This window comes from Liolophura sinensis, chromosome 6, assembly GCF_032854445.1.
Source record: "Liolophura sinensis isolate JHLJ2023 chromosome 6, CUHK_Ljap_v2, whole genome shotgun sequence".
Taxonomy (NCBI): Eukaryota; Metazoa; Mollusca; class Polyplacophora; order Chitonida; family Chitonidae; genus Liolophura; species Liolophura sinensis.
This window is the reverse complement of record NC_088300.1, coordinates 24,073,102-24,093,536: the sequence shown is the minus strand read 5'-3', so window position 1 is coordinate 24,093,536 and position 20,435 is coordinate 24,073,102. Positions and strand designations below refer to the sequence as shown.

The window sequence follows — 20,435 nt, the reverse complement described above, 5'->3', positions numbered from 1 at the left end:
TGTCATCAAAAGATACTAAACCGTGCTCATATGATGTGCACTTGAATCACATTATCTACAGGCGTGACAAATGTATAGAATACAGAAAAAAACTTACGAAATATAAGTTGTTTCATGGCGACGTCAACAGTGTAATAATTGGTGTCTTTGTCGGTTTCCCGAAAGCCTATTACTGTTTTAACTCGGTGTGAACTAAAGTGATAATTTGCTGGGCTACAAAAGAGCATTAGGATTTCATCCTGATCTTCAGTTTGAACAATCGGCCATTGGCAATTAACAAATGAACAGTATCCATAAACACACCTCCTCAAACAGAATAAAAGGTAATGAGCAATAAAATGGAGCATTCCTCTTTGTGACCAATTTGAAGAACAATGATGGGTTGATGCTCTTAGTAGAGCAGTTGGTCAGGAACGTCAATTTTGATTTTTGTACACATATTTTAGTGTATCGTTGATATACAGGATAGGCACATTTTTGTGAAATGGCTTCAGTGTCGATTTATTCTGTTTCGCAGTATAAAGATGGCGCTCAACGAAAGACTGTTCCCAATGCTAATGTAGTCCAGAGCTATTAAAACAGAGCACATGTATATCATACATGCCACACTGGTGACAGTGACCGGTGTTCATTCATATAAAGATAGCATGTGGCCACTTTCACAAAACTTCATAAATCAGTTGTTCGTAACTTTTCTCGTAAATGACGTCTAATGACGCTTTATATGCAGGAGACATATGCAGGTGATTTTGTTCTAATCCGAGCCTTGGGCAAGGAATCCCCCACATTCCAGTAGCTCTGTTGTCCGGGCCTTCCAAAATATGTCATCTGTCCGCTTGACAAGCTGTTCAAATCATTCTGAAAGAGGAGATTTTCTTCCCATTCCAGAATCTACGAATCGGGTCGGCCATTGATGACAATAAGTGGTCGACAGCGCTCGTATGGCCTTTATGTGGTTTTATAACATAGATACTTACAAGCCGACCGCTTGCGGTGTACATTATATATATAAAGCGACAACGCCGTAGATCTCTACACACACAAACTGAGCTCCCTTTGCAGATGACAATCTATAGGTTAGATATGAGAAACTTCATAGGACACTTGTCGATGGCTGGCGAGTTTGCTCCGGGCACTCTAGTCCACTCATAAAACTGACCTCCGCCCTTTTATAAGGGAAATAGAAAATAGGAGTCAGCACTGTGAATAGCATAGGTCATTTTATTGCATACTCCTTACATATACAGTTCCATGTATATGTAAGGATAACAATGCAAACTTACAAATTAATTTTTATACATAAATATATTAAACAATAACAAAACTTTTGCTGCAGCATAACTTTATAGAATATAAATTTTGACATGTTATATAAATTCGTCCTGTTCCCAATACCTGATAGTGTAATAAAAATTTCACTCACTGGGTGAAATTGTTCATATATCACAGCTCAAAATAAATCATCAACCCTCAAGAATTGCAACATGTCATGTAGCTTCCCTCAACAAACTCTCATCAACCGTGAAACTACTCACAACCACAAAAGAAAAAAAAATTACAAAAAAAAAACAAGTGTAGATCAAATATTTACATGATTAGGATTCAGTTATTTGTCGTGAGGAGTAGCGTAATTTTAAGATCAATGAAAATCTCAAGCTGTCCTTAAGGTAGGAAACTCTCGGAAGATGTACAGCTAAACTGAATATTTTGACAGCCCCTAGTCACTCAAGGAGCGTGTTTGTCAAATCAATCAGGTCTAAAGGTAGTGGTTAGGCCTGAGGCAAGCCAGGGGCTTTGATGGCAGAGCTGTGTTTCTTGGTCTGGGCATTCTCAGCTAGCCGTCTCTCCCGTTCCTGCTCTCGGTTACGGTTAAGAATCTGATTGATACAGTATTCTGCTTCCTGGCCACATTCCGTCAACCGCAGATCCATTATGGTTATAACCGAGTTTTCATCCATCCCTTCCTGGAGTTGCTTGCCACCGTCCTGTCAAGAAAGCACAAAACATACAGAGTTATCACAACATCGTTACAGAGGCTTTGTCAATATCAGAACAAGGAGTCATTTAATCCCTGGCTGATTTAGCCGAGACAATTTGAAGATAGAGGGAGTCTTGGTTCTGTCAAACTGGCGTCAGGCCTAAGCTTACCCCACTCCCTGGGGTTCCAAAATATGACAGGCCAATTATGGACCTGGCCAGAGTAATAATGCCAGCCAACTATGTCTGCCAAGCGCAGCCCAGCAGCCCCTTAGTGCCCTGATCCCAGTTCAAAGCAAGCCAGACTACAGGCCGACACACCATTCCACAGAAATTGCCAGACTTCATAGAACTGGGTTAGTAGTCACTGGGACTCTCGGAATTCAGTTACACTGATCAGCTGGGAAATTCCATATGGTGAAAGACAAACTGGCAGAAAAGGTCACATTCTGAACATCAGTACCTAGTTCTCACAGCACATATATAGTAAGAGTGGGTATTACAAATCAGTTTTACTTCATTGTATTGGAGAATAGCTTGTACAACCAAAGGCCATCTTTATCAAGCGTCTTAAGTCAAAAATTCAAGCACAGCTACAACTATTAGAATTTTCCAGTTGTTGTGAGTCTTCTTAGAGGTTATCGAAAAGTGTGATAAATTTAATTAATGATTTATATGTTTTTGGTCAAGTTTATGGTGAGAAACTCACAACTGGGCATTGAAATACAAATGGTGTGACTTAAGAGATCTTCCCCTTGTTCCCTGATTCATTTTTAATGAACCACATATTGGCTATGCGTACATCAACAAACAGACTGAAACCATACATATTTACAAGGCCATGGTCAATCTTGCAGGACATGAAAACTGTTTCTGTGATGAGATAATTTAAATGGTAATGTACTCTAATTCACAATTTTAGATGGCAGATATACATGTATATGCATCACTGTTTATCTGATGCATGTGAACTCAGTTTACCCTTAACAGCATAGAATTGGATCCAACAGCAATATAAATTTCTTCAAAACAAATTAGAAACAGAATGTTGTAACTGTAATTGTGAGAATTATGACTTACAGGTCCAAGTCTGTTGCAAGACAGGTCAAGGGAGGTAATTGTAGTGTTTTGGGCCACAACTTGTGACAGTATAGCAGCAGTTGGCTCCGCCATGTCATTACTGGCCATGTTGAGGTCTGTCAGGGTGCTGTTTTTGAGCAGAGCTCGGCAGATGGCCTGTCCTCCTTCGTCCCCGAGCCGGTTGAGCCGAAGATTGAGCACTTTTAGTGTGGTGTTTTTGGTGAGGGCGTGAGCAATAGCCTGGGCTCCAGCAGCTCTGATAGCATTGTCACAGAGGTTCAGTTTAACCAGCTGACTGTGGTTGTTAATAAACTTCCCCACCGCTCTGGCTCCCCTGTCAGAGATGGTGTTGTGAGAGAGATCTAATTCTACCAGAGAGGGGTGATCTAAAATATTACTGATTAACACTCGCACTTTGTCATCATCTACTTTACTTCTGTGCAGCTTAAAGACTTTGAGAGTTTTACAGGCGGCTACACACTGGGCCAACTGAAGACAGTCCCTGGCTGTGAACTGGAACAGATTCCACTCAAAGTTCATTCCACAATCCTTCACTCCATATGTTAGGTGTAACTCTTCTAAGAATGGTAGTTTGGGACATATTGGTGTGAAATTAAAATGGTCACACTCCAGTTCATCACCTGCATCACTTCCTGCATCTGAGGCATCATCAAAATCTGGTCCTTTCGGAGTCTCTCTGACAGGAGGAAGGAGCTGACGAATGTCCAGTTTTTTGACATACCGAGATGATAAATCGAGAGTTTCATTTAAGATTGTTGGATCTGTTGTTCCTGGTACAAAGTGCTCAATAATTGCTTGCAAATTTCTTTCGAAGTACATTCGCTTCCAGCTGTCCGCATAAGCAGACACATCACATATTTCCCACCTGGCTTTGCAACATCTTTTCCAATATCCTTCATCCTCAACTAAGTTTGCAGTAACTTTTAGTGGAATATCAGTGGATATTTTCTCCAAAACTTTCACTTTATGTTTATCCAGTAAACTATTTAGGATTTGTGAATTATCTACAAAATAAAAACATGATAATAAATGCACAAATTCAAAAAATGTAATTATGACATCACTTCTAGTAGAGAACGAATGCTTTCTTGTGCTAGCATTTAAGTACTGATTTATAGCATGTCTACTGTATGTATGAAACTTTCTATAACCTTGAACACAAGAACATCCAGTACCGACACTATTTTTTTTTTTATTAAACATCAAAAAATCATAGTTTAAATATATCTCTAATTTCAACAACATTGGTTTCATTATTTTTATATCTTTTTTTTTATAGCTACCAATAAGGGTATCTGTTGCTTATAGAATAATAGTGTTCATTATTTGTCATTAAATGTATGACTGAAATACACACAAGATAATACAGTAGCCTGCAGAATACCTAAATCATAAAGATCACTCACTCTCAAAGTTTTGCACTATGTGTTTGACACATAACTCCACCATAAGAGGCACTGTTGCCAGTGACCATTCTGGATCTTCAGCAATGATTCGTCGCATGTTACGCCAGTCTGCAGCTGGGTTGTCCTTCCCTAAATCCACTGGTGAGGGGATTATGTTAGGGCCCTTGTCCTTACTGGCTGTGCTGTTGTTGCCACTTTCATGCGAATGTGCTGATCCCACCCTGGACGGGGATTTGGATGCTGGTTTACTGCCAGCACTCTGTACACTCTTTGCATCCTCATCTCCTGCTCCTTTGTCCGATTCAGCACTAAGAGGTGGTTCTGCCATTTTTTATCTCCTGGTGATGACATAAAACACTTGTTATCCAAAGATAAAATGCAGAACTAAGTTAACCTTTCGTTGAGAAATATTATCTATATTGGGGCTTTCAAGAAACTTTAAAAGGCACAAGAATTACGATTGCATTATCAAACCTATACTGTACTATTAGCCCTATAACTATGCATTTATTGATCAACTTAAACCCAAACAAAATTATCCATCCGGTTTATCAGATTTGGACTCAAACTCATTATGTTTAACATAATACAAAATACCTACAGAAGTCGACTACACTGACTTTCATTTCAAACTTACAGATATTCAGACTCGATCGTATCGGTGCACATGTAATGTAGGCTAGTAAAGTAGTAGATAAAAGGTGGCGTAACTTGGCACAGTCTAAACAACGGAATGGATATTCCAGACATACCTATCTTCAACTTTCATTACAAGGTTAAAACAGCAGACAGGTTTACACATTTACCTATCCTTTTCATTCTTAAACTTTACCTTATTTCAGTAAATGCGTGCAGTGTTTTCTCTTCAACTGAACTGTGTCGATCATGGTAATGTGTCGTTATGGCAACATACAATCGATTGTCTTGTGCGCATGTCCCTCCAGATGGCGCGTTAAACTTCCGTCAAAATGTCAGCTCCCATGTGTGCCGTGCTGGGGCGGTAGGAAAAGATAAATTGAACAAATAATGCTTTGACATAGCGTTAACTTCTGTGATGACCTAAGCACTGGCTCCACATTCTTACTGTTGTAGGATATCTAGGCCTTGTAACAAGTTAGTATTCATGTTTGGCCCTTAGTGCGTTGTTGTTGGCTATGAAGGCAACAACAACATAACAGAAATGATAAACAATCAGTTACCGGTACAGGAAATATTTACGATTCATTCCCTATTCATTCGTGTTGTATGTTGTTGTAAGTCATTGGCATTGAACATTGCCGTTGCGTGGTCAAACCTAGTCTGAGTCGTCTGACCAGGAGGCTGAGAAATCTTTGGATACGTCTGGTCATCCAGATGGATTCAGAATTCTATAATAACACACTGGCCATCTACGTGGATTAGGCTACGCCTAGTCATGGCTGTAATCATGGCTGTGGAACATCTGGTCAGAGACCCTGCTATTTGCATAATTGTCAAATTGTGCAAATAAACACCCCACATACCTCTAGCTGGTCAAAACTGTAGGCCTAGTGGGTCGTGGGTTCCCCTACCCAGTTTCCTCCCACTGTAATGCTGATCATCGACATATCATCGACATAAAATATTCTTGAGTTCAGGAGAAAACACTAATCAATTAAGTTAGTAAAGAAAGAAATCTAACTGGTAAAATGCACCTTAACACTTTCAAGACATTTCCTATTGTGAAGCACAAGTCGATAGTGGTAATATCCCATCAAAAGCAATGATGAGTGTGGTGGTATCATGCTAGTCAGTAAACATTGGGAATAGCTTTGCAGAAAGAAAAAAATTATACCTACACCAATAACAGATAAAAAAAGAACTCCTTATTAATGCTTAATTAACATTTCAAAGCGTTATGTCACAGTTATCTGTTAGAAGAAGATAATGAGGGATGTTAGAGTGTGTACCAAAGCAGTTCATGTTCTAGATATGAGTTTTGAGCCTGGTTTCCTCCCATTATAATGCTGATGACTGACATATAAGTGAAATATTCTTGAGTACAGTGTAAAACACCAATCAAATGAATAAAGAAATAAATAGATCATGTAATGTAAAAGCAGCATTCACATGCCTTTTAGGAGAATTGTGGTTGAGAAACGTAATTTTTCTGACTGACAGGTGTCTGTCAAAGATAATCCAGTTATGTTGAACAAAAGACCCAAACCTGGGGACACAGAGGAAGATCTACTGAAATTTCAACAGGAGTTCCTATCAGGACAGATAACTCCGTCAGCCAGCCTGGTTAAAAAACCAGGAGATAAGAGGAAATCTTCCCAGCCTGGACAACATGAAAGTGTGGGCTTGACCGGATCAGGGCGAGATGTTGTGCAGCTACAAGGTAAGGTTAAGATTTCACTGCTTTAAGTATGTTTATTTGTTTTCATTTTCATGAATACATTACCATTTACAGACAAGACAACAGATTTACTTTTTTTTTATTTAAATGAGTAATAAATTCATTGAATCATGTTTCTGTTTTAATAGTCAGTGGGTATGAGTGATCTACACTGAATACATTTTACTAACATGCCATTGGATGTAATGCATATCTTTACACATGGGGTAATTAACATCTTGCAGGTTTACCAAGCAAAGCACCAACTATGTCCCCAATTCCACCAGTCAAGAAATCAAGGTTCAAGGCTTCCAGGGAGGGAAAATCTAGACATTCTGTTTCAACACAGGATATGGAGGATCCTGAACATACGATAGACAGTAAGAATTCTGTTAAGTTTGAACGCTTTGGTCAAATTTGCACTAAGTTACTAATCTATATATCACATAGTAATCTATGTAATGCAAATATGAATTCAGTGAAAATGAGAGAAAATTCCAAAATTTCAAATGTATAACAATTTAATTTTTGATAACTTTTGACTATTTGAATTAAAAAGATAGTGTATTTTCTTTTTACATTGTGTAAAAATTGTTTTGAAAGCAATATTGTGATGGTGTTTTGATTATATTTAATAGTTTTCTTGTTAATATTCTCTGCCAGAGTATAAATACTGCAAAATGAATGTGAAATATGAACTTTTCCCATTTGTTAGTAATCAGTTCTGTTTTTGTTTTTCTGATTCAGGTCATGATACATCTACAGCAGCCATTCTCTCTGATATTATCGTAAGTATTAAGATTAATGACGCATAACTGTAATTTGTTGACCATATTACTTGTATTTACATGTAATTCAGTATTGTATAAGTCACTAACACCCCACATACATTGGGAGTGGGGAAATCATGAAATTCACTGTCTGAAGTCAATCACACTGTCGCGAATCATGCACCTTATCACCAAGCCATGTTCCGTTCCTGATTTTGTTCTGTGTTTTATGGGTGAGCTGACAATAAAAGATCCAAAAAGGGAATAAAAATAAAATTGAAAATCCTGACAATAAAAGGTCCGAAAAGGGAATAAAAATAGAATTGAAAATCCACTCTTTTTATATTATATGATCTTAATGTTTTATATAATTTTCCTATTTTTCAAAGCCTTTCGATCACATAAAAGGAGCAATTGCTGAGACAATCCTGACACATTTCCTCCAAATGAGATAATTTTTCAATTTTATTTTATACCTTCCAACAACATTGAAAAAAAAAGATTCATTCTGCTTGTGGAAACAAAAATTTAAATTATTGTGTCCTTAAGATTGATTGAAAAGACATGTATGCATAATTGCACTGGTGTGAGTCACATCTTCCAACCTTATGGAGAAGTTTGTTTGTATCCATATTGAATCTCTTATGACGGCTAATATTAAAAGTCATAGCTGCAGCTTATAATAATAAAACATTAAGGCATAGTTGGGCATTGCTTGTTGGAGTTACAAAGTGTTTCAAACTTCAGGAGCGAGACACAAGAAGTGCTGGGATTTACTTCCCATCATCTAGTGCTCATGGTTTTCCAACAGTTCTTCACAGGGGTTTTCTAGGCACAAGAACAGTAAGTATTGTTTGCTCTGTATTCTAAATCAGATTATACAGCCACTTTGAATGGTGATGAAGTTAGCACATTATAAAAGCAATTTTCAGATATGCAGAAACAGGACATGATGAATTTGCCCTGAAAAACATGTTCAAGAGCAATTTCTAGAGCAAAAAAAAAATTAAAGTAGAATATTACTTTTTTTTTTTTTTGATTGGTGTTTTACGCCGTACTCAAGAATATTTCACTTATATGACGGCGACCAGCATTATGGTGGGTGGAAACCGGGCAGAGCCCAGGGGAAACCCACGGCCATCCGCAGGTTGCTGGCTGACCTTCTCACGTACGGCCGGAGAGGAAGCCAGCATGAGCTGGACTTGAACTCACAGCGACCGCATTGGTGAGAGGCTCCTGGGTCATTACGCTGCGCTAGCGCTTTAACCGACTGAGCCACGGAGGCCCCAGAATATTACTTTTGGTGCTGAAACTGACATTTGGTCAGTAGGATATTAACCTACTTTGCAAAACAACAGAACACCTGTGTAAAACAGAAATTTCGGAAGAAGTCGGAAAGAATAATTTAGTATGAATGAAATGTTAGGCCAAATAGAGTAACAGACATTAAATTTATGCACAGATTTTAAAAATATTGCAACATTTTGTTTGTCATGATGATGTCCCCATCAAATGTGCTAAAAATTATTTAATGAACCCACAAATTAATTCAAAACTAATTCTGATCAAGAATGAGGGTACTGATACATTTAGGAAAATGATTAAGTTTCAAAGTGTTTGCTTTCTTTCAGAGCTCTTCCAGAGAAAAAAATACAAAAAGTATCTTTGCACAGCAGATGGAAAATTCCTCACCAGCGGAATTTGGTGTCATTGTACATGATGGGCAGAGTGTAGGGACAACTATCCACTCAGGGCGTAATAGTAAGGAACATTAAAATATGTTGTTAATTGAATGATTATGGTTTAATGCCACGTCCGCAATATTTCAGCCATAGAGTGGTGAAAAATGCGGTAAATAACCTAACGTTTCACCCTTTATCCCAGAATCCATTTTGTTGGTTGTGGTTGTTACTGACAGCACCACGGGAGAGCATCAGGGGTGGTCAGGCCATTATACTCACAGTTCAAGAATGTAATAAACAAGCTCACGCTCCACTGAGAAGTTAGGCTATGCTTTTGTCACCAACAGTTCATGTTTTCCTCAGTTTTAATGACAATAATTTAAGTACAAGTTAATTGTTTTATTATTATTATTTTGTGATAAATGGGAATTTTGGGGAAAGCTCTGTGGGGGTTATGCATGACCACATACCACTACGCATGTGGGGTGTCATGTCAAATATCCGTTTTTAAACTCCAGGGCTCTCCAGATACAAAGCTGTTGCAGAATTTAGCACACTGCGAATATATACTTGCAAACAAAACCTGGCAGCAGAAAAGATGATGTCAAAGCAACACCTACACATGTGCGTTTGCACTGCGGCAGCTAAACATTTCATGTTCATTCTGGTGTAATCTGAAAGACTGTCAACTTCTGTCCATATTTCGTAAACATGAATACTTAATTTATTTAATTGAGTCAGATGAAATTTTAATCGTACAGAATGGTTTTATCTACGTGTAGATACAAGCCACTTACAATCACCGGACTCGAAATTTCCATGTGTTTACCCATCGATCATGTGATTTTTGCTGGCCAAAGGCAAAACAATAATCTTATCTGTCGCTGGCGACATGTAAATCACATCTGTCCAAAACTGTACAGAGGAAATCATAAAACATTTTGTTTATGATGTCAGTGACAGTGTTGTGTGAACTCCTAATGTGATAACAATTCAAACAAATCCTGTCTTCCGATACGCTGGACTCGCACACAGCGCTGCCAATAATGGGTAAAAGTAAATCCTTGCAGTGGAGGTTCTGAATATAAATATGCGGGAAAAGGAACTCTTCTGCAATAGGAATGATAGTTCCAGCTGTAAAGAAACTAAATGTGCCTGCAGTGTACATTGTGCATGTTTATTCCTTGTTTGGCGTGGTCATGCTTTCAGACAGTGTTTGGAATTTAAAGGTTTGTAATAGATGTCGCAGTTCTTCATACTTTCAACTGGCCCCCATAGCTCAGTTTGTAGAGTGTCCGCTTTGGGGGTGGTAGATCCACATACAATCCTGAGCCGGGTCAAATGTAAGACCTTAAAAGAGGAAGTTGTAGCTTCCTTGCTTGGCATTCAGCATTAAGGGGAAGTGCAATAACTGGTTGACCCAGTATAATGGCTCAGGTAGGGCGACTTACTTGCCTTTGGTTAGCTGTATCAGTGAAGCAGCACTAGATAAAAGAGCTGTGTATATCGGTCCTACAAAAAGGAGGCACATTACATGCACTGTCGTCCTATGACTCAAAAATTGTAAAGGACGACATTAACCCCCAAGAACTCACTCACTCTTAATACTTAATACTTTCTTCAGTTTCATTCATGGGTATATTTAGAGATGTACATGCAGACCTACTAGTCGGGAGACTTGCACACCTCACCTGCACAATGACTTGACCCCATGTGGCACGGATTAGCAACCAGAGCTGCTTAGTGCCATGCAGGGAATGAAACATGGGAGGGGCTAATCACTCTCTTCTGTCATCTTGCCGCCAACTCAGATTGTGCGAAAGTAAATGACAGTAGCTCATGTGTGGAACTTTAGGTCATTTACAGTATCCGAAATACTGTGACCAGATTATTCTTTTAAGACACTTTTAAGTGTGTTTCCTAAATTATTGTTTTTCTGGTTTTCATATATTTATGTGATTACTATTTATGGCATATTGAAGAATTTGATGTTCATACAATTTGCAGATATATACATGATAAAATAGTTGTTGATTTAACTTTCTTGAAGACTAAAATGGATATTAGATGTATAATTTCTGTTTTTAATGAAACATCACATTATTGGCTTTTGTTTATTAGGAGCTGGAAACTTGCTGGAACACAAGCAAGATGGCTCCCACATTTTACAAGGGGCTGGGGTTTCTAAGAAGGAGGTTGAGAGAATTCATTATGAAAATCTGTCACAAATGGCATCCATGTCTGAAGAGGACATCCTGAGTGAGCAGAAAAAACTACTGGAGACATTAGGTATTGTGTTTTTTATCGCTTTGGCTTTAGATTTTTATTGTTTTATTTTATTGAAAGATTGCTTTGAAACAATTATGATAATATCAGTATGTTGTAGGTTTTGTTAACCCATATTATCGTGTTCTTTGAAGACCCCAAGCTGGTGGCTTTTCTAAAGTCTAAGAAGGCTGCAAAACTTGACGAAGTCAGTGATGAACAAAGCCAATTGGAAGTCGAAAAACAAGTTACGGTGGAAACAAGTGCTGACTTGGTTTCTAAAAAAGAAGTTGCCATGGAAACTAGTGTTGACTTGAAAGCAGCAGGTGACACCTTTAAACCAGAAGTGACAAATGGTAAGCGATTTTGTCTTGTTGCATTGGTTATGTTAGGATTTATTGACTGAGTAGTATCTACTTATAACAAATTATTCCAAAATGTCCCCAGTGTGAACGTTTGCGTGATAAAAAAAAATTCTTTGTTGTTACCTATGGTTTGCGCTTTCTGCTGAAGACAGCAAAGTTTATATTAATTAAATAATAGTTTAATGTTATTGATGTGTGATTATTCAGAGGATTTGCCCCTAGAGGTGGACAAGGACTGGGTTCATATGGATGTGGTTGAGTCAGACAAACTGGCCTGGATGAAGGACCTACCTCCTCCAAGGGCAGATAACTCTCAGGTGACCAACACGTTTAACAATATTCATGACAAACTTTGTCTAAAGAACTGAATTGTGAATTTTGCGATGTTTGATTCACATTAAACAGAGAGTTTAGCTAAATTTAGGTGTTGTTGATGTGGTGGTGTTAAAATAATTGTGCGAATATAGTGGGAAACTCACAGATAGGCTACATAACAGGGTCCTAACACAGTTTTTATTTGTGACGCTGCAGTGCTTGTGTTTTATGAGCATAAATGGATTGATAATTATCTCATAATATGTGAAGAACAGCAGAGTGCAACTTTGGAGCGCTTTGTTAAAGAGTTTTACAAATTCCCCATTTTCCCAAAGCTTTCCCAGCTCCCCAGTTTCCCCAGCTCCCCAGTTTCCTCAGCTCCCCAGCTTCCCCAGCTCCCCAGTTTCCTCAGCACCCCAGTTTCCCCAGCTCCCCAGATTCCCCAGCTCCCCATTTTTCTCAGCTTCCCAGTTTCCTCAGCTCCTCAGTTTCCGTAACTCCCCAGTGTCCCCAGCTCCCCAGTTTCGTCAGCTCCCCAGTTTCTTCAGCACCCCAGTTTCCTCAGCTCCCCAGTCTCCCCAGCTCCCAAGTTCCCCAGTTTCCTCAGCTCCCCAGTTTCCCCAGCTCTCCAGTTTCCTCAATTTCCCCAGCTAACCAGTTTCCTCAATTTCCCCAGCTAACCAGTTTCCTCAGCTCCCCAGTTTTCTCAGCTCCCCGGTTTTCCCAGCTCCCCAGTTTCCCCAGCTCCCGTTTTCCCAGCTCCCGTTTTCCCAGCTCCCCAGTTACCCCCAGCTCCCCAGTTTCCCCAGCTCCTCAGTTTCCAAATTTACCTGAAAGCTCCAGGGGATAACTTTTTATTCTCAAACATATGAAATTTCTTTTATGGCTTACATGTAAATGTGGATTTACACATTCACATGCAGTAGCTTTCTTTAAACAGTGAATGTCTCAGAATCTCTATCTGTATGTACATGCATACAAATCATGGTGAACAAAACATTTCAACATAGCACCTCCAGATTATAAACTGATGGCATATATCAGTCACAAGATTGAATTATTCATTCATTAGCATAAAGTCATTATATTTCTATGTGATTTCCAGACAGAACAGCCAGCGCGTTTCGATTTCCTTGGTAACGTTCTTCCTGGAGACTCTGACCTTCCTGTGACCTTGGGTTTACATCACCATGGAGATGAACCAGAGGTAGCTTTTTGATTATTATATTGTTATAACTCCTAATAGCCCCCAAGGTGGTGTGAAGTCATATGGCAGTTGAGTTTGCCATGCTAAAAAATAATATTTCTGAAATATTCTCATTATGCAAACTCTTCCACTTGCACGTTAACGGATGGTAGAGAATTGTCAAATAGGAAACTAATGCCAGTCTTTCAAGAGATGAGTGAACTATGAAAGCTTAATGCTACATGCATATTTCAAAGAGAGGATATTTTAAGGTAACCATCTCGGCCATGGCCCTAATGTTGTTGTTATATTTATGTATGCTGTCAGCTAAAAACTGCTTTCACAGATGTTCTGTGCTGTATGCACCTATCAATTGTATTGTCATCTTGGCACCTCACTGCTTCTACCAATTGAAACTTTGTTGGTTCAGGCCCTCAGCCCCTCACCAATCAAGTGGCTGCCTCAAATCCAGCTCTCACTCACTTGGCTTTGCATGGCCGTTGTTGGTATGCTAGGACAGCATAGTGACTCAGGAACCACTCAGTAATCAGTCACTGTGAGTTCAAGTTCAGCTCATGCTGGCTTTCTTTCCATTAGTACATGGAAAAAATTTTCCAGCAACCTGCAGATGGTCGTGGGCTTCTCTGAGCTAGGTTTCCTCCAAATATAATGTTGCGCACCATCATAAAAGTCAAATATTCTAGAGTTCGAAGTAAGCTACCAATCAAATAAATAAATAAATGGTTTGGCTGTGGTTTTAAGTCAGGAGGCCTGACAGCTCCCTGCCAGAGGGTGGTGGTTCACTCTTGGCACTTTCCCCTTGCCCATAAACCTTATTGCCATGGTACAAGCCATAAATTCTTTAGTACAGCATCAAATGCCAATCAAATAATCATTTTTTTTCTGTCCTGCAGAGAGCTGGTTACACCCTGGAAGAACTATTCCAGTTGTCCAGGAGCTCTAATGTCCAGCAGAGGTGTCTCGCACTTCAGACCCTGGCTAAGATCATCATAAAGGTGAATGTGTTATGGATCATGTTTTCTGTCAGATCAGTTTTTGGTACAGGTATTCAGTAAGTTTATGTTGATTATATTTATATATTATATTTGTTTATGTTGTTGATATGAAGATCTTAAGAACCTGGGAAGATGTACAGATTGTTTTATATGGTTTTGGACATATATCAGTTATGGTAGGACAATTTAGTTCTGGATCTGTTTAAACTTTCTGATATACAATATGAAAATATAGAAATAATGTCTGCCATTTGCATGCAACTTTAGAATATTAAGATGGTATATGTAAGTATGATTGTGTAATAAGCAAAAAGCAAATACCCTAAATGACCTCAAATTTCACCTACAAAGGTGATTTTTAGAGGCAAATAAATGTCACAAAATGTTATTTTGGTGCTGAAACATGCAATTTTCCAGTAGAATATTATTCCATGTTCCAAGCAAACCTCAAAACACCTTCCTAAAATCAATCTCAGAATGGGCAAGTTAGTCATGGATGATATTTGTGGTCATTTAGGGTAATAAATAATTAATAATACTTTTTTTCTGATTGCCAGGCTAAAGAAGGGTGTTTTGTCCACTTACTGCAGTCTGCCATCTTGCCCATTGTGCTCGATGCAGGCCTGATGTTTCTGCTGCGCTGGTCGTTGGATGACAGTGTGGAGGCTGTCAATACCGCTGCGCTGGCTGTGTCACATGCTGTCCTTGTGAACACAGCAGATGAGGTGAGATCAACTTTGTATCAGAACAATAGGATAAGAATCTGGGTTATCATATAGGGTGGTAACCCTCTGCACCAAACATCATTTGATGTAATAAATTTTTTATATGGTTATTGGTATATTTTGATTTCGTAGTTCCCAATGTTTAATCTGTTAATTAGTCTGGCTATTCTTACTTGATAAAATGTTTTTGCCAAACTAAGAGTTGAAAATGAGTTATTACACTGCATCTTAAAATAGGATGTATTTTATCAGGAGCGCATAACTCCTGCTTATTAATCAGATGGTTAAATAAATAATTTTGTATGATCAGGCGGCTTTAGACCAGGTATTTGATTGGCCGGGTGGGGTGGCCCTTGTGGCTCAGTGTCCCAGGGTAACAGTCCAGGAAGCTCAGGAACAATCTGGTGAGAGGAAGGAAGAGCAGGTGGAGGATGTGGATGCTGATGTGTTGAAAAAAGACCTTATTCAGGTAACATGGAAGTAGGAATAGGTCTCAGTTGTAAGGTGCTTGAGTCCACTCATGATGCACTATTCAATTTCGTCTTTAAGGCCACTTTCTATTCTTCTTTCTCACAGCTTTTAACAGCTTATAGTACTATAGGATGATGTGATGTACAAGATAAGTTGATTAAAATGATTTACAAACTTTGTGAAAGAGAACTTTAGATATTGAGTTTCTACATTCCTCCACTGTCATGGTTGGTGGGGGCGTTGGTGACAGTATGTTGTCAATGCTTGTGGGCCTGTTTGTCGTATCCAGGATTAGTCAGAGGTCACTTACCTGCTACCCATGTGACATGCCTCAAACATGGGAGAGTTCATCAGTGAGTTATGCTCTGGATTCCTCCACCCTTTGAAGTTGACTGCCATTCTATATGTAAAGATTTTTTTTTAGCATGGAATTAATATAATTAAATTTACAAAAAATTTATGAAAAAAAAGTCATTACAAGATGTGAAATACATCGATGACTTTTTATTTATTTTGTTTACTTGATTGATTGGTGTTTTACGCCATACTCAAGAATATTTCACTGATACGTGGCCAGCCAGCATTATGGTGGGTGGAAACCGGGCAGAGCCCAGGGGAAACCCATGACCATCCGCAGGTTGGTGTCAGACCTTCCCACGTACGGCTGGAGAGGAAGCCAGCATTAGCTGAACTTGAACTTGCAGCGACCGCATTGGTGAGAGGCTCCTGGGTCATTACACTGCGTAAGCGTGCTATCCAACTGAGCCATGATGCCTTTTTAAATGGGTACATAAGCATTGATTACATGGGCTATCACAAAGGTTATGCTATTTCTTTCCTTCTGGAAATTTTTATCAAAAAGCACCTGCATTGTTTATTGACATCTATTGTTTCTACTAGAAAACCATCTTAGGGAAAGTTTATATGCAGGGGTTTTCATGAAACTTTGAATGAAGTATTTTTTAGAATATTGCATTCACAGTTGAAATTCACTACAAAGTTTTTTGACACTGTCCACAGGTATCTGTTTCTGTTTTGATTTTTGTCACAGGGGTTGGTATCCCGTATGACTATACTGCCACGACTGCGCCATTACCTGACTGTACTGAGGCCCCAGGCTCCACCTGTCCTCCACATCCTGGCTATCCTCACCCGAATTGCACGTCATTCTCAGACCACAGCATACCAGGTGGGTGATGGAGCACACACAACCCAGACTGCCAGCTTCATCTTTTTTCATACTGCAACATTCAGTTTTGCATTTTTAGTGGAAATCCTCAATTTACATGTACAACTGGTAGACAAGGTCAGGTCATATCAAAGACTGAAAATAGTACATGATGCTGCCTTGCTTGACATTCAGCATTGAGAGATTATAGCAAGGAAACATGACTGGTTGGCCCAGTGTCAGTATAATGTGACTTGGTGAGGTGTCATGCCCTCTGCATGATATTTTAGTGTCAGCTGCACTTTGGCAGCATGGACTCGCCCCGGCACAAGAAGACACAGGAAATGTCCACACACATAATGACTTTTTGTTGTCATGTTATTGAAAAATTTATTTATGTATTTATTTGATTGGTGTTTTACGCCATACTCAAGAATACTTCACTTGTACGATGGCTGCCAGCATTATAGTGGGACGAACCTGGGTAAAGGACTTACAAATTGCATACATACATACATACATACTTACATACGTACGTACATACATATATACATACATATATACATACATACATACATACATACAAACAAACAAACAAACATACATACATACATACATATGTACATACATACATATGTACATACATACATACATATGTACATACATACATACATACATACATACATACATATGTACATGCAACTGCAATGAATCCATGAGTTCTCAAATGAACTTATATATACCCTAAGCGACCATAAATTTCATCCATGACTAACTTGCTCATTTATCCTGATTCTGAGTCGCATAGAATTAGGAAAGGTGTTTTGAGGTTTGTTTTGAACATGGGATGTTATTCTGGTGGAAATTGTAAGTTTTCAATAACAGAAATAATATTTTGTGACATTTGTTTGCCTCTGAAAATGCACTGTTGTGAGCGAAATTTTAGGTCATTTAGGGCATTATGTAAACAAAGTTGTTCAGACTTTTTATTACTAGGATATCTGAAGAAAGAAATTATCTTGTAAAAAAAAATGTTCAACTTGAACTTGATGTACAGGTGTGAGGGCTTTCAGGGAAAAACACTCCACTTTTGTTTTTGGTGAAAACATAACTTTTTTTTGCAGTTGATGAACTGCCCATCACTCATAGAAACCATTGTTAAAGAATTTCTGCCAACCAGTTGGACTGCTTCTGGTAAGTTAATGGGTTTTAATATTTTCAGTCTTACATGCATTATTGCTATTATTATTGTGGTTTTGAAAAAGCAAGTGTATTTACATTAAACTTCAGTGAATCACCATATCAAGACTGTTCTTTAATTTTCATGGCAAGCATTTTTAAACGTTACTTAGCCAAGCTGCTTCTTCGATACTTATTGAAAATGTCTGTTTCTTCCTGGCCAGATGTCACTCAGCCTGTGTCCTGTCTCTATGGTTACCCTGTGCCAGCTGCTGTTAGACTCCTCAGAACCATAGCTCAAGCTGGAAGAAACATGGCTGCTATTCTGGTTTGTTCTTATTGTCACTTTTCTGTCATTTCTCTATACTGTTTAAGAGAACATAAGCTTAAAATAAAAAGTAGAGCAAAATTTGGCCCAAATGCCTGCTGACAAGGATATGATTTCGTACATGCACCTTTTCATATGCTTGTTTAGAGGAACTAAACCTTAACCCTGTACAACTGTTTGGGAAAGAAATAGTTCTCTTGCCATAAGTTTTTTGCTTTTAAATGAGGTTAGAAAACAATCACAATCCAATATTATATATGTTTTCAACTTCCTTTCAGGTTTCTAGGCACAGTGTTCTGTCACAGTTGATGGTTTACCTTTCATTGAACACATGGTAAATTTATCTGTGATCGTTTGATACATTTGCACATAGCTGTAAGATATATGTGATATTAGGTTTGCATTACATGTATCATAAAAACAACTTTTAACTGGACAAGCAACAAATTTAATTTGGGTAGACTTTTATGTTTTGAAAATCTAAATTTTTCCTCCATGGAATGGATAGAAAACACTTGAGCCATATTACCAGTATGCCCCAAGTATACAAAGTCCCATCATGCTTTAAAACATCTTTATAAAATGGAGTACAGGACTTTGAATTACAAGTACATTTATCAGTAAGTATTATTTGTCCAAATTGACAATCATATTTGTATTTTTGACAGTGACATAAATTTAGCCCGGGGAGAGGCAGTGTCATTACAGATGGAGGCTTATCGCTTCTGGAGAGTGTGTCTACTGTATGGTATCGGAACACAGCAGTATCTGTGAGTGTATGCTATACATGTACATGTCTGCTCACTTTTACTTCATTAACCTCAAGGTTAATTACTCATTAAGGAAGACACCTCTGATCTGCTTATAGAAGACAGACAGACACTTGGCAGTAGAGGAGTTTGGATTTAGAACTCTTTTATTGTTAGAAGTAAATATAGCCCTACTGTACCAAGTGACCTGTCAAAATGTTTTGATTACATTTACTATAATAAAAACCAAGGTTTTACAAAAACTTATGTAGGATAGATGAATAATGGAGAAAGCATTTGTGCTTCCAGAACACAGCAAAACAGGTGATCAGTAAATAATGTCAGCAAGCATTTTCAACACAGTAGGACTTTTTTAACCATTAGGGAGAAAAAATTCCATCTCAAAACTTCCCTAGACAGTGTGTGGTTTCTCTGTCTCTGTAGAACACAGCTTCTTCAGTCTACTAATCTGATAGTTGCAAGTAATTGTGAATCTAGCTAAGTCATCAGCCAGATACAGGAATGAATATAAAAACCTATAAAGTCCAACCTTTAACTATTGGACTGATTATATACATTTTTTTCATAAATGTGTAAATAAAAACGTCACTTGACATAAATACATGTACATGTGCTAGTTTTCTACACATACATCTGCCCTAAAATGACCTAAAATTTCACATTTTCAGAGGCAAATAAATGTCACAAAATATTATTTTTGGTGCAGAAGCTTACTACTTTCCTGTAGAATATCATCGCTGTTCCATGCAAAATACCTTTCTAAAATCAATAGAACTCTCAGAATCAGGAAAAATGGGCAAGTTAGTCATGGATGAAATTTAGGAATGACAAAAGAATGCTGCCAAGAAAGTGACATTGTAGCTGGGTTCTGTTGTTGTAGTTGTACAGGTGTAAAGTTGCTATCTGTTGTGTTTTGTCCTCAGAGACCTTTATCCAACACTGATGGAGAGGTTGACAAAAGCCCAAGGTCAGAGGCTCTCAGATGATACTCTTAATGACCTGAACTTGACAACGGCCCTGATCAATGTGCTCCAGGCTGTTGTTGTCGTAGCAGGTTCGGAGATAAATCACCTGTCCAGAAGTTCTGCAGAGGGGTGAGAAGTAGAGAGAGAACTGTAGTTGAAGGAGAAAGATTAACACAGTTTAGCAGAAGGAAACAATTAACCCACTTGGTAGAATTGTTTGGGTTTTGTAGAAATACAAAAATAGGCTTATAGATGTAGATAGATAAAAAAAAAATTCACAACATGCTAAAAATGATTTTATTTTGCAACTAACAAGGTAATAAACATGTTTCTGTGTACAGTTTACACATACATGACATGCAGTGGGAGGTCTGAGTGGTTAGGGTGCTA

At 38.4% G+C, this 20,435-nt stretch overlaps 2 protein-coding genes across 2 annotated transcripts in view; one reads left to right on the top strand and one right to left on the bottom strand.

The window, feature by feature from the left end:
• Window positions 1–1,153: 1,153 nt before the first annotated feature.
• Window positions 1,154–5,387, bottom strand: LOC135468756 (dynein regulatory complex subunit 5-like). Its single transcript, XM_064747166.1, has 4 exons — window positions 5,317–5,387; window positions 4,485–4,822; window positions 3,058–4,082; window positions 1,154–1,985 (listed from the first exon to the last, which is right to left on the bottom strand). The coding sequence occupies exons 2-4, from the start codon at window positions 4,810–4,812 to the stop codon at window positions 1,770–1,772; spliced, it is 1,569 nt and encodes a 522-aa protein (XP_064603236.1). The 5' UTR covers window positions 4,813–4,822; window positions 5,317–5,387; the 3' UTR covers window positions 1,154–1,769.
• Window positions 5,388–5,456: 69 nt separating this feature from the next.
• The window catches only part of LOC135467025 (RNA polymerase II-associated protein 1-like), a 44,119-nt gene continuing 29,140 nt past the window's right edge, over window positions 5,457–20,435 (top strand). Inside the window, exons 1-19 of the mRNA XM_064744780.1 lie at window positions 5,457–5,597; window positions 6,624–6,843; window positions 7,086–7,220; window positions 7,588–7,628; window positions 8,358–8,453; window positions 9,242–9,371; window positions 11,414–11,581; window positions 11,713–11,913; window positions 12,130–12,239; window positions 13,343–13,444; window positions 14,338–14,439; window positions 14,997–15,164; window positions 15,475–15,633; window positions 16,687–16,824; window positions 17,928–17,997; window positions 18,207–18,310; window positions 18,589–18,644; window positions 18,979–19,080; window positions 20,004–20,174. Coding sequence (XP_064600850.1) covers window positions 6,648–6,843; window positions 7,086–7,220; window positions 7,588–7,628; window positions 8,358–8,453; window positions 9,242–9,371; window positions 11,414–11,581; window positions 11,713–11,913; window positions 12,130–12,239; window positions 13,343–13,444; window positions 14,338–14,439; window positions 14,997–15,164; window positions 15,475–15,633; window positions 16,687–16,824; window positions 17,928–17,997; window positions 18,207–18,310; window positions 18,589–18,644; window positions 18,979–19,080; window positions 20,004–20,174 — 2,249 coding nt within the window. The 5' untranslated portion in view covers window positions 5,457–5,597; window positions 6,624–6,647. The remainder of the gene's footprint in view (window positions 5,598–6,623; window positions 6,844–7,085; window positions 7,221–7,587; window positions 7,629–8,357; window positions 8,454–9,241; window positions 9,372–11,413; window positions 11,582–11,712; window positions 11,914–12,129; window positions 12,240–13,342; window positions 13,445–14,337; window positions 14,440–14,996; window positions 15,165–15,474; window positions 15,634–16,686; window positions 16,825–17,927; window positions 17,998–18,206; window positions 18,311–18,588; window positions 18,645–18,978; window positions 19,081–20,003; window positions 20,175–20,435) is intronic.